The sequence below is a fragment of the Tachyglossus aculeatus genome, chromosome 6 (genome assembly GCF_015852505.1).
Source record: "Tachyglossus aculeatus isolate mTacAcu1 chromosome 6, mTacAcu1.pri, whole genome shotgun sequence".
Lineage (NCBI taxonomy): Eukaryota > Metazoa > Chordata > Mammalia > Monotremata > Tachyglossidae > Tachyglossus > Tachyglossus aculeatus.
Window position 1 is genome coordinate 19,786,129 of NC_052071.1, and position 13,846 is coordinate 19,799,974.

Consider the following 13,846-nt stretch of genomic DNA (forward strand, 5'->3'; position numbering starts at 1 on the left):
GCTATCTTTTTTTTTTACAAGTGACCACATACAATGTCCACTTAAAGATGCTATTTACAACAAAGTTTAATTTAATTGCCTAATTTTTATGATGGCTTTTTTTGACAAATTATTCAAAAAAGATTTGAATTTCAATCAACGTTTTAAGCCGTGTAGTGAAATATTTGATAAAACTACACTAAAAATTCTGGTGACATCACAGATGATTCCAACATCAAGATTATACTAGTGTTTATTCTGAAATCAGCCTTGCTACAAATAAAGGTATTTTCTATTTCCCCAGTGATTGAAAAAGCAGTACTTTAGATTACTGAAGCTAACAACGTTTTTAAGGAAAAGTGTATTTGTGATTAAAAATCACCACTATTACAAATTACTTACTGGAGGAGATTAAAATCAGTTGGTATTTCTGGAGCTGCTATCATTTCTTTATCATCTTCTGGAACACCACAGTATTAGAAATACTATGTTCATAAATTAACGTTTGCAAAGTGCAAGTATACTTCTTTCTTCTGTGATAGACAATTCCTAAAAAAAAAGCAGGCCATGTTTATTGCTGAAAGCTGAGAAAAGGGGAGATGCAAGATTATCATCTTCCAAAGCTAAGTGAGCCCTTGCTCTTTCAGTAGGTCTGGCTTTTTAGCTCCTTTAAGATGTTGATTATTAGTCCCACTTACAGAATACCCCGGTAATTAAATAAAATATTTTAATCCAAGAAAACTTTTTTAGAGTGCCGCAACTGCAATTAAAATTTTGAAAATGGAATTGGGTCTTCATGCTCTTCACTGTGATTTTAAAGATTTAGTCTGGATAACAAAGAACATTTTCCTGTTTTTCCCCAGATTACCGAGCACCCACACACATTGTGCATTTACAAATAAAGAGGGCTTCTCCTGTTCACTACCGTGATAGGAAAATCGTATACATTCTGCCTAGAAAAGAGGACCACAGAGAGTCCTAGATCAAAACTTAGATGATACTATGAACAAATAACACTGAGTAGAGAAAGACCAAGAAGCAGGATGAAGAACAGAATCACATGGGGGAGATAAGGAGTCATGAAATAATGAAAAAATAAAAATGGCTTAAGCCTAAAGATCAAGAGCAAAAGTGAGGCCAGCACAAGAATCATGTAAAAAGCCCCATGTGATCCCTTGCTATTCCAAATATATGCAGCCCTTCCCCTTCGTTTCTCAGCTCCCTTACCCTGCAAACCTCAAACAGGGCCTGTGTTTGACCTGATTATCTTCTATCTACTCCAGGGCTTGGAAAGCACTTAACAAGTACCCCAGTTATTATTTACAGTGGGAAATGATCCTGTTGACAGCTCCAAGCCAGAAAAGATGGTGGCAAAATATGCCACTCACTGGGCCGTCTTCTTCCACTTTCCTCCATTACACTGTAAACTCTGCAGGGGCAGAGACTTTACTGTATCCTTATTCTTCCTTTCAGAGTAATTGGTACAAATAAGTTCCTCAACTAACATTATTATTCCTGATAAAAAAAATAACCTTAAATTGGCCATGTAAATGTATGAGAAGCCTATGTATGTATGGAGTGGGAAAAGCCTGGGCTTGGGAGCCAGAGGTCATGGGTTCTAATCTCAGCTCCGCCACTTATCAGCTGTGTGACTTTGGGCAAGTCACAACTTCTCTGTGCCTCAGTTACCTCATCTGTAAAATGGGGATTAAGACTGTGAGCCCCACATGAGACAACCTGACTACCTTGTATCTACACCCCAGCACTTAGAACAGTGGCACACAGTAAGTGCTTAACAAATATTATTATTATTATTATTATTATTATTATTATTATTATTATTATGAAAAACAGCATGGTTAAGATAAATATCTCATTTGATTGTAGTAGCCTGGATCATCTACTCCAGCCAATTTTAGAATTTTTAATAAACGCCATTTGAATGACAAACAGACCAAGCTCTTTGTCCTTGTATGGCTCAACAGTCAAGATGTTGAGAAGCAGTGAAACAGCCAAAGTTCTGGAAGGATGAGGAGCAAGAGGCATAAATCAATCAACCGATCAAATTACATGAGTCTTTACTGTATGCACAGCACTATACTAACCACTTGGGAGAGTAAAATATAATAAAAGTTAATTCTACCACTATCTTGGTTTCATGTAATACCTATCTTCTAAGGATTGCTCCTAAATGCATTCGGCCAAAATTACTGCCTTATCAAATTGAAATTGAAAGTGACAAAAATGCATAGCATATGTTGTTCTAATCGACTATTCTTTAGATATTCTCCTCTAAACTAAAATATCCAAGCCTGGCTTAAGATAGGCAAAGAACACAGAAGTTTTTCAGACATTAGAAACATTCCCACAGTTCCAGTACAACAAAAATGAAGGATTAGTACAGATTTTACTAATAATTACAATATATACTGGATGTCAGTCATGTGAGGCCCAAAGGTTTCCAGGCACTAAGTTTGCAAAGGAAATCACTCTTTGTAAGGAGAATATGTAGGATGATCACGGGGGACGGGTGAGAGGGGAGAGACTCAATATATTGGGACAAGAGAAGAGCAACCAAGAGATTTCAGGAAAAGGGGTGTACATATCTTAATTTGGAAAACTTAGGGAAAATTGCCCTGTATTTAGGGGCTTTTTTTAGCTGAAAAGTCAATGGTTTATACAAAAAACAAAAATCAACATGGAATAAAATATGCAATAAGAAACTTATATGTGAAATTCACAAGAATCACAAAACCAGTCAGCAACTTCCTTATAAAAACCATAATTAAGTTCTATTCTCTGAATGCAATTCACCTTGTTAGGTCAAATGATTTGTCTCAAAGAACATTGTGCAAACTATTATAGGTCTACCCCGGGTTACAATTACCCCACAATATAAGCCGGCGGCAGTTTGGGGACTTAATCCACATTTGAACCGATGGGTTAACATTCGAAGCAAAAACTAAAAGTAAGTAAATCCCCACTGCTGTCCCCCCCGCCCCCGGGCCCACACCACCACCTTCCCTAGGGATATGATAATAAACTGTCAATAAGGAATGGATCTTGGCCAAAGCTCTGACCTCAGTTTGCGTCAGACTTTCGAGGCACTGAAGACGCCCCCCAAACTGTGGGGGCAACTTAATTTAGAAATGGATGAGATGCCGATGAACTGACTGCACCTCCTACCAAGGAATCTTTACACAATGACCTCACCGACCTCTGGTCCAAAAGCAAGATGCTGACTGAAAGAACCAGTTTGGGTGTCTTCACCACCAGAGAAAAAATGTTGCATCAGTTTTCAAGAAGGAAGATGAATTTATATGACTGGAGAAGATCCTAAATGGGGAAAGCAGTTCAGAGGAAGTGTTCAGAAGAACTTACCCTTCTACAAGATGCTTTGTACCAACTCTACTGCACTCTCCTAAGCTCTTAATACAGTGCTTTGAACACAGTGAGAGCTAATTAAAACCACTGATTGACTTTGTGAAGAATAAAGCTGATGAGCAACCCAAATTACACAAATGATTTACTACAGTTGAAAGGTCATCATCGCACTTTACTATTATTAACTCATTTCATTCTAAGCTTTGAATACTTCAGTAAGTTCCCTGAGGTCAATGATCTTGCCTACAAAGTCTATTGTCTTCTACCAAGCATACAGAGTGCTCAGTTAACAGTACATGCTTAAAAAATGCTATTGATTAATAAAGATTAAGCAAGAGAGACATTTATCGTTACAGTGTATAACATGTACAGCAATGATTTTCCAAAGGTTCTGAAATGGATCCCTAGTTATAATATGCAACTCTATGGGGAAATACAGCATGATACAACCATTCACATGACACAACCAAATATAAGAAACACAGTCCAATTCTACCATGAGATACACAGGTACCCAGTAATTAGTGTGAGCAGACAAGCCATTCTAACTTTTAAATCCATAAATCCACTTTGTAAGAGTGTGGAAGCTGGGATTTTAAAAGGAAAAATAAAGGGCAATGTTGAGATTATGGGAAGTGGATTAAACTAAGCAAGCATGTACTCCATTCCATAGAAACTGAATAGGTTTTGTAAACTACTGGTAGATAATACACAATTACAAACATATCTATATTGATATTGCTTTTTCACACACCTACAGTGCTCCAAAAGCAAATTACAATTTTAATTCAAGTAAAGCTATTTTCACAGCATAGCAAAAATCTGCTCTTTCCACTCCAGCCAAAATGCTACCATGCTGATCCAAGCACTTATCCAATCCCACTCTGGTCTCCCGGTCTCCTGTCTCTCCCCATTACAATCCAAATTCCAACTTGCTGACTGGATCATTTTTCTCAAAACAGTTCAGTCCATAACTCCACACGTCTCAAGGACCTCCAGTGGTTGCCCATCCACCTCTGCAAACAGAAACTCCTTAACACTGGCTTTAAAGTGCTCAATCAGCTCACTCTCTCTTACCTCACCTCATCCATCTATTACAGCCCAGCCCGTACACTTCTCTCTTTAGCACCAGTTTACTCACTGTGCCTTCATCTCCTGTATCTCACTACCGACTCCTTGCCCATGTCCTCCCCCTGGCCTAGACCTCCCTCCCCTTTCATATATGATAGGCCACCACTCTCCTTTCCTTCAAAGCATTATTACGGTCATGTCTCCTCCGAAAGGTCTTCCCTGATTAAGTCTTCTTTTCCCCAGCTCCATCTCCCTTCTGTGTTGTCTTAGCACTTGGATTTGTGACCTTTGGGATTTAATATCTGCCCCACCCTCAACCCCACAGCACTATAATTTATTATATATATTATAAATATAATATATATATTATATATATAAGTGCTATGGGGTTGAGGGTGGGGCAGATATTAAATCCCAAAGGTTACAAATGTGTATATATATACACATATATATACATACATATATATATACACATATATAGTAAGTGCTTAACAAACACCATCATCATTATTATTATATATATTATAAATTATTTATATCAGTGTCTGTTTCCCCCACTAGGTGGTAAATTTGTTGTGGGCAGGGAATGTGTCTGCCAACTCTGTTGTACTGTACTCTCCCAAGTACATGCACATGCTGCTGTTGCTGCTGCTGATGAAAGTGAATAGCTGGTCATAGTTCATCGATAACCTACATTTTATGTTCTGTCATTTATGGATTTAGTCGAGTTTACTTTTTAAATTGGCAAAATCCTAACCAAAAAATTCTAATGTTTTACTCTCAAATTAAGTTCTTTGACCAGAGTAAAAAAAAAAAAAATCAAAACACCCTTTTGTATGATTTTTTTAAACAGAGTCTGTTTCATATAAAATAATTACAGTGTTTAACATTCAAGTATTCAACGCCACAGTGGAATTACAGCATGAGTTTACTATGGAAATGCATTGAGTCATCATAAGGTGTTCATAAATAAACACTTTACTTTAAAAATAAAACATATGCTAAAAGATCACAAGGTGGAGCTCTCACTCAAAGCTAACTAAAGAAACACTGAAAGAGGTCACCCAGAGGTTGACCTAGTTTTTTCTTCAAAATGATCTTCAAGAGGGCCTTCTAAAAATATGAGGCATTGAACTTAATTTACAGATCACTTGTTAAAAATGAACTGTTTCCACAACTTGTGGGAAAATTTAAAAATCTGAATTACCACATAACTTGTCACCAAGATTTTCTTCATTTGCTCAATTCCTTTCAAATGCCGCTTCTTCACCTACATGTTAAAGGCTATAAAGATAACAATAAAGTCAAAGGATTCAAATCCTGTTCTATCTTTCCAATATGGCATTTTCTCACACTTCACTACACTACCTACCGTACATTTTGATTAGCAGCATGTTCATCCAATATCAAAATTTTGATTTACAACTCAAGAGAAAAGAAATCTAGTGATACTGTTGCCACCTCAGATTTTAGGGAAAATGTATCAATACCCTCATTCAAATGAATTTCTACTTCTGAGATATTTAGCTATAAAATTAGGTATTTTAAAATGAGACTTTAAAAGTCATCTAAAGCTTTGGAAATTATACTTACTCAATGATAAATCTAGGAGGCCAAGAGCCACTGGTTAAAGTTTAAGTTTCACCATTATTTCTAAGCTTTTAAAAAAATTCTTCTAAATCCCATTTTCTGTTGAGGTATTTAAATGCCAACATGTATATTCCATTTCAGTGTCAACATGAATAAAGATTTCACTGACTTTGAAAACTGGTCTCTAAAATCTTACAATGTGAACAAGTGAAGAGTGGTTTTAAATTCCAAAATTTATTTGATTAGAAAAGTAAGAGAGAATTGCTTTCCATTATTTCCAAGCAAATATCAGACGAACTACAAATTCAAAGAGTGCTTTCTTTTTATAAAAGGAGACCAGCCAAGCAATTACTGATTTAATCAATGGCATTTATATTGAGCTCTTACTGTGTGCAAAGCACTGTACAAAGCGTTTAAGAGAATATGATACGAGTAGATGTAGGCAATCCCTGTCCGCAAGGAGCTTACAGAAAAGAGGGGAGCTATACATTATAATAAATTATAGATGGATTTGTACTTAAGTGTTAATGGGCTAGGTATTTAAAAGTGAAAACAAGAAGTGGGCATTTTGTGTTATATACTCTCAAATCAATCACTGGTATTTTTGAGAACATACTGTGTGCAGAGCACCATATTAAGCATATGGGAAAGTTCAATGCAACAGAGTTGGGAAACACAATCCCAGCCCACAAGGAGTTTACAGTCTACATGGGAGAGAGACATTAATATAAATTACATGTAGGGGAAATAATAGAGTATAAGAGCCCGCACCCTCTGCTCCTCTGCTGCTAATCTCCTCACCGTGCCTCGTTCTCGCCTGTCCCGCCGTCGACCCCCGGCCCACGTCCTCCCCCTGGCCCGGAATGCCCTCCCTCTGCCCATCCACCAAGCTCGCTCTCTTCCTCCCTTCAAGGCCCTTCTGAGAGCTCACCTCCTCCAGGAGGCCTTCCCAGACTGAGCCCCTTCCTTCCTCTCCCCCTCGTCCCCCTCTCCATCCCCCCCATCTTACCTCCTTCCCTTCCCCACAGCACCTGTATATATGTATATATGTTTGTACATATTTATTACTCTATTTATTTATTTATTTATTTTACTTGTGCATATCTATTCTATTTTATTTTGTAGTATGTTTGGTTTTGTCTCCCCCTTTTAGACTGTGAGCCCACTGTTGGGTAGGGACTGTCTCTATATGTTGACAATTTGTACTTCCCAAGCGCTTAGTACAGTGCTCTGCACACAGTAAGCGCTCAATAAATACGATTGATGATGATGAAAACAAAACATATTAACAAAATAAAGAAAACAGAATAAATATGTACAAGTAAAATAGAGTAATATAAATGTACAAACATATATACAGGTGCTGTGGGGAGGGGAAGGAGGTAAGGTGGGGGGGTAGGGAGGGGGAGGAGGGGGTGAGGAAGGAGGGGGCTCAGTCTGGGAAGGCCTCCTGGAGGAGGTGAGCTCTCAGTAGGGCTTTGAAGGGAGGAAGAGAGCTAGCTTGGCGGCTGTGTGGAGAGAGGGCATTCCAGGACAGGGGGAGGACGTGGGCTGGGGGCTGATGGCGGGAGAGGCCAGAACGAGGTACGGTGAGGAGGTCAGCGGCCGAGGAGCGGAGGGTGCAGGCTGGGCTGTAGAAGGAAAGAAGGGAGGTGAGGTAGGAGGGGCGAGGGGATGGACAGCCTTGAAGCCGAGAGTGAGGAGTTTTTGCCTGATGCATAGGTTGATTGGTAGCCACTGGAGATTTTTGAGGAGGGGAGTAATATGCCCAGAGCGTTTCTGCACAGAGATGATCCGGGCAGCAGTGTGAAGTATAGACTGAAGTGAAGTGGGGACAGGAGGATAGTAGATCAGAGAGGAGGCTGATGCAGTAATCAGTTGGGACAGGATGTGAGATTGAACCAGCAGGGTAGCGGTTTGGATGGAGAGGAAAGGGCAGATCTTGGCGATGTTGCGGAGGTGAGATCGGCAGGTTTTGGTGACGGATTGGATGTGAGGGGTGAATGAGAGAGCGGAGTCAAGGACGACATCAAGGTTGTGGGCCTGTGAGACGGGAAGGATGGTAGTGCCGTCAACAGCGATGGCAAAGTCAGGGAGAGGGCAGGGTTTGGGAGGGAAGATAAGAAGTTCAGTCTTGGACATATTGAGTTTTAGATGACGGGCAGACATCCGAAAGGAGATGTCTTGAAGGCAGGAGGAGACACGAGCCTGAAGCGAGGGAGAAAGAGCAGGGTCAGAGATGTAGATTCACTGAGCTAAGCTAATCACTGTACTAAGCACTTAGGCGAGTAAAATACAACAAAATTTACGGTTACCTTCCCTGCCCATAACAAGCTTACAGTTTAGAGGGGAAGACAGATGTTAGTATGAATCAATGATTTGTAATATATAACTTAAAGCTATGTACACAAGTACTGTGGGGTTGGGGTGAATATCGAATGTACAAAGGTCAAAGACCTGAGTTCGCACATGACACAGAGGGGAGACCAAACTGCGGGAAAGAGGGCATGCCTGCTGTGTGACCTTGGGTAAGTCACTTACTACCCTTGGGTCTCAGTTTCCTCATCTGTAACATGGGGATTCAATATCTGTTCTCCCTCCTACTTACGACTGTGAGCCTGATGAAGGGCAGGGACTCTGTCCAACCCAATTATCTTGTATTTACTCTAGCGCTTGACACAATGTAGTAAGCACTTCAATACCACCACCATGTTCATAAGTACTGTGGGGCTGGAATGGGTATCCGAGTGCTTACGAGGTACACGGCCAAGGGCACAGGCGATGCAGAGGGGTGAGTTGGTAGGGGAAATGAGGATTTAGTACATACTCCTATTGGAAATTTTCCTTTTGCAGTTTACAGACAAGTATTAAAATAAATACCAACATATGGATTTCACTATCATTGGTGTCTTAAAATATGTATATATATATAAATTTGTCAGTATTTAACATTTGGAAATCACAATAATTTGCTTCATAATAGAAGATAGTCTTATGAGAAAATACGACATAAGTTCCCTCTGGGTTGATAAAGAGTGTACCCATTATTATTAAGATACCATTACACATAACATTTCCAAATATCTTCAGATATTAATCCATGAAATATTAAATAAAATGAAATAATACTCTGGCAAGTATAATTTTCAGGTAACCAACTAACAAAGGCTGAACACTACAATGATATAGCAATGAGCAAAATTTCAAATATTTATTGATGTTAAGTAGCAGATCAGCTTTGTGCTGTCTTCCCCAAAATAAGGCACCCGGCTTTTACAGGCTTCATATTGAGGTGTTTCACGCAGCTGGAGAGGAATCGGTTAAAGTCCTTACCAAATTATGTCAACAGGTATGGCTAACCATTCAAAGGCCATCTGATTGGAAGGCATCAGTTTACATTCGAATATCGAAGAACGGAGATACAACAAAATATGACAATTATCGTACAATTTCCTTGCTCTCTCATGCCAGCAAGGCATTGCTAAAAATGTACACAGTATCTACCTAAGGGAGATCTAAACGGTATGTGAATTGTCTGATGTTCAAGAAGGATTCCGGAAAGGGCGAGGGACACAAGATATTATTGCTGATGTCCACTGGATAATTCAAAGAGAGGTCAGTATGTGCTTTACTGATTATAGTAAGGCCTTTGACTGCATGGATCATGAGAAGCTCGGGAGCACATTAAGGAAAATGGACATACCAGACAATTTAACTGCACTAATACAGCACCTGTATGTCAGACAGGAGGCTATACTACCAAAGGATTATGGAAAAACTAATTGGTTTCCTATTAGTAAAGGTGTAAGACAAGGATATATCTTATCACCTTATCTGTTCATTCATTCGTTCATATTTATTGAGCGCTTCCTGTGTGCAGAGCACTGTACTAAGCGCTTGGAAAGTACAATTCAGCAATGAAGAGAGACAATCCCTGCCCACATGGGGCTTACAGTCTAGAAGGGGGGGAGACAGACAGCAAAGTGAACAGACATCAATGTAAATAGAATTATAGATATATACATATATACATAAATGCTGTGGGGCGGGGAGGGGTAGAGCAAAGGATCAATCTGTTCATCCTTTATGCCGAATACACAGTGAGAGAAGCCAGATTGGATCAAATCGAACAGGGAGTTAAGATTGTAGGAAATAATATAAACAACCTTTGTTACGCAGATAATACCAACCTGCTAACAGAAAGAGAAGGAGATTTGAAGGGCTTACTACTAAAAGTTAAGGAGCAGAGCAAAAAGATGAGCCTGCATTTGAATGTCAAGAAAACAAAGATCATGACAACGGGAAGTTTTAACACGCTTATAGCAGATGGAGAAGATTGAAATAGTTGACCATTTTTCTCTCCTGGGGTCGATATCAATAATAACGGAACCAGTAATCAAGAAAACGCCGAAGATTAATTTTAGGAAGAATTGCTGTGAAGAGCCTGGAAAAAATTCATGAAATGTGCTGATGAAACTATTGCCACAAAAATTCAAACTGTCAATTCTACGGTGTTTTCAATGACAATGTAAGCATCCAAAAGCTGGACAGTGAAAAAACAAGGTAGAAAGAGCATCGATTCTTTTGAAATGTGGTGTTGGAAAAGGCTTTTGTAATGCCATGAACTGCCCAAAAAACGAACAAATGGGTTTTAGAACAAATTTAGCCAAAGCAGTCTTTGAAAGGCCAAATGACTTGATTTAGATTGGTATATTCTGATGATGATGATGATATTTGTTATGTTCTTACTCTGAGCCAAGCACTGTTCTAAGCACTGGGGTAGATACAAGAAAATCAGGTTTTCCCACATGGACATGGGACATGTCCCACAGTCTTAACCCTCATTTTACAGATGAGGCAAGTGAGGCACAGAGAAGTTAACTGGCTTGCCCAAGATCACACAGCAGACAATTGGCGGAGGCGGGATTAGAACCCACGTCTTCTGACTCCCAACCCCGTGCTCTATCCATTAAGCCATGCTGCTTCTCTGCAGATGTGTTTGATTTTGGACACATCATCAGGACTAATTCTCTGGAGAAAACTCTCATGCTAGGAAAAGTCCAGGGAAAATGTGGAAGAGGCAGACCAGCAGCTAGATGGATAGAAAACATAACAACGATAACGGAAGAACCATTAGCAAGATTATGGATTATGGCAGAAGATAGGACGTTCTGGAGAAAATATATCCATAGGCTCGCTATGAATCGGAGACGACTCGACAGCATTTGATAATATTAAACAACTAACTGAAAGGCCGAACACACTCAAAGAAGCTGCAGTGACATAACAATGAGCAAAATGTCAAACGTTTATTGACATTAAATAACAGGAGTTATTTGGGTTAGCCATTAATGTAGCACTTCCTAACAAATGTTACAAGAGAAAGTGCTGTCAAGGAGAAACTAGAAGGTTTTTCAGACAAGAGAGGCTCTCACCCAAGAAGATATGCAAATGAGAGCAAACTGCTTCAGGGAATCAGCCAGGCACTATGGACTGAGGATAAAATTGAAGTCATCTATCAGCCCACAACGGGGTACCATATGTCACAACCAAATATCTACAATGGTAACGAGGAAAAAAAAAATTATGTCAGGCCAATGTCAAATTCCAAATTCCAGTTAAACCTCACTGGAAGACAAGAGTCTCAATAGAAATTCCTATTTTAAAGCTTCAGTGATCAAATACTCAGGTGCTGATAAAACCAAGTTGGCAGGTTCTCTATATCCTTGCTTCTTGCTCCTTTCTGCTTTTGGTCCATTTCACTAACCACTAGTGGCCTCCCTGGACAGCGAAGGGAAGGCTAGGTTTACATCAATCCATTCTGTTTATGTTAAAATGACCGGGGAAATTTTGGTAAAAGTAGACGCAGGAACAAAACTTAAAAGTGACCTGTTCTTTCTCGAGGTGAACTTCTTTAATCCTGTTGAAAAATCAAGCACCTATAGTGATGTCCATTTCCCAGCAGTATCTCAAGGAGGGAAGTCCCACATCCTCTCAAAATCGACTCCCGCCACTCGTACCTCTGACCCCATCTCTTTACACCTCATCAAAACACTTGCCCTCTCACTTCTTCCTTCACTTTTCAACTGTTTCTCCCCATTGCTTTCAAATATGCTCATGTACCCTAAAAGAACTATCTTTAAAAAAAAAAACTCCCTTGACCCCAAAGCTCCCTCCAGTTATCTCCCTATCCCCCTCTCACCATTCCTCTCCAACCACCTCAAGTGAATTGTCTGACACTCCCTGCTTCCTCTTCCTCTCCTCCAATTCTCTCCTTGATTCCCTCCAATTTGGTTTTCATCCCCTTACTCCATGGAAACTGCCCAATGGTCACCAATGACCTTCTTGCCAAATCCAACGGTCTCTACTCCATCCAAATTCTCCATGACCTCTCAGCCACCTTCAACAAAGTGCTCTGCACATGCTAACCACTAATAAATACCATGGATTAATCGAGTATCTAAATCAAACTAAAAACTAGCTCTTGTCCCATTTAGCTGGGTTACATCAGGAAAACCCAGGGCCTTAATGAAAATATGAAAATAATGATGGCATTTATTAAGCACTAACTACGTGCCTCCGTCTCCACTAAAAAAAAAAAAAAAAAAAAATCAGACTGCGCGCTCTCACTCTCCTTTTCTCCCACCGCCCCACTTTGCCCCCCACCAAACACACCCACCCACCCACACCCCATGTCCTGAACAGGAGGCTCACAGTCCTGGGGCTGGAGTTAGAGGCAATGAAAACAGAAGAGGGATCAGGTATTCTATCCCCACTTTGCATAGAAGGAAAGTGGAGCACAGAAACGTTAAATGTGTACTTAAGGTCACACAGCAAGCAAGAGGCGGAGCCAGGAAAGGTCCCTGGCCCTCCTGGATCTCAATTCTGTGCTTTTTCCACGAGGACATGATTTCTCCATTTTTGTTAGTGGCAGTAGCAGTAGTATCTGAGCTACTGATGTTAACCATCTGTCCAGTATACAGTTGTGAAATCCCTAACCCGTGGAACGAAAAATTTGGCAGCAATTTGAAGCTGGCAATAGCATTTTTCCCAAGATGACTGGCAGAGTTGAACAAAACGTGCATGTTTACTGCTAAATCTGCTAAGCTACCCAAATGACACCAAATACTGAAGTCTCCTTCCATTGGCTAAATGCAGGTAAGCACGAGAACAAGGGTGAAAGAGAAAAGAGATTTCACATAAAACCCTCCTGCACTTCAAAATCTACAACGTTTGGCAGGAGTTTTTCAGTCATTTCACCTACTACAGAGTATTATTACTCCTCCTTCCTCTCATTAAAAAAAATAAATAAAAACAAATTCCTTATTTTCTTTCTTCAGAACTTTTTCATTTCATGCTGTCTCCATATATCAGCGTCCCCTCCAATATTTTCATATGTCTATTCATCAAGGTGGGCAAAGACCTCAAGCACATGTAATAATGGATCCAACACCTAAAAACAAATGAAGAATTTAAGTAGTACACTCACTCTCCTAAGCACTTAGCATAATGCTCTGCACAGAGTAACCACGTGGCTTAGTGGAAAGAGCACAGGCTTGGGTTCTAATCCTGGCTCCATCACTAGATTGCTGTGTGACCTTGGGCAAGCCACATAACTTATCTGTGCCTCAGTTACCTCATCTGTAAAATGGGGATGAACCCCACGTGGGACAACCTGATTACCCTGTTTCTACCCCAGCACTTAAAACAGTGCTTGGCACATAGTAAAGGCTTAACAAATTCAATTATTGTTGTTATTATTATTATTAATTATAATGTCATTGATTGATTGGTTGACTGATACACTAGTAACCACTCTGCT

General features: G+C 39.8%; 1 protein-coding gene across 4 annotated transcripts in view; it reads right to left on the bottom strand.

Annotated features, from left to right (window-relative positions):
• Window positions 1-13,846, bottom strand: part of STAG2 (stromal antigen 2) — a 152,856-nt gene that overhangs the window by 90,393 nt on the left and 48,617 nt on the right. For 3 of the 4 annotated variants that reach the window (XM_038748536.1, XM_038748534.1, XM_038748535.1), the window contains one exon: window positions 382-528. In XM_038748536.1, the coding sequence (XP_038604464.1) occupies window positions 382-425 (44 nt within the window). In that variant the 5' untranslated portion in view covers window positions 426-528. Of the gene's footprint in view, window positions 1-381; window positions 529-13,846 lie in introns of those variants that run through there. The other variant, XM_038748533.1, reaches the window with a different exon arrangement.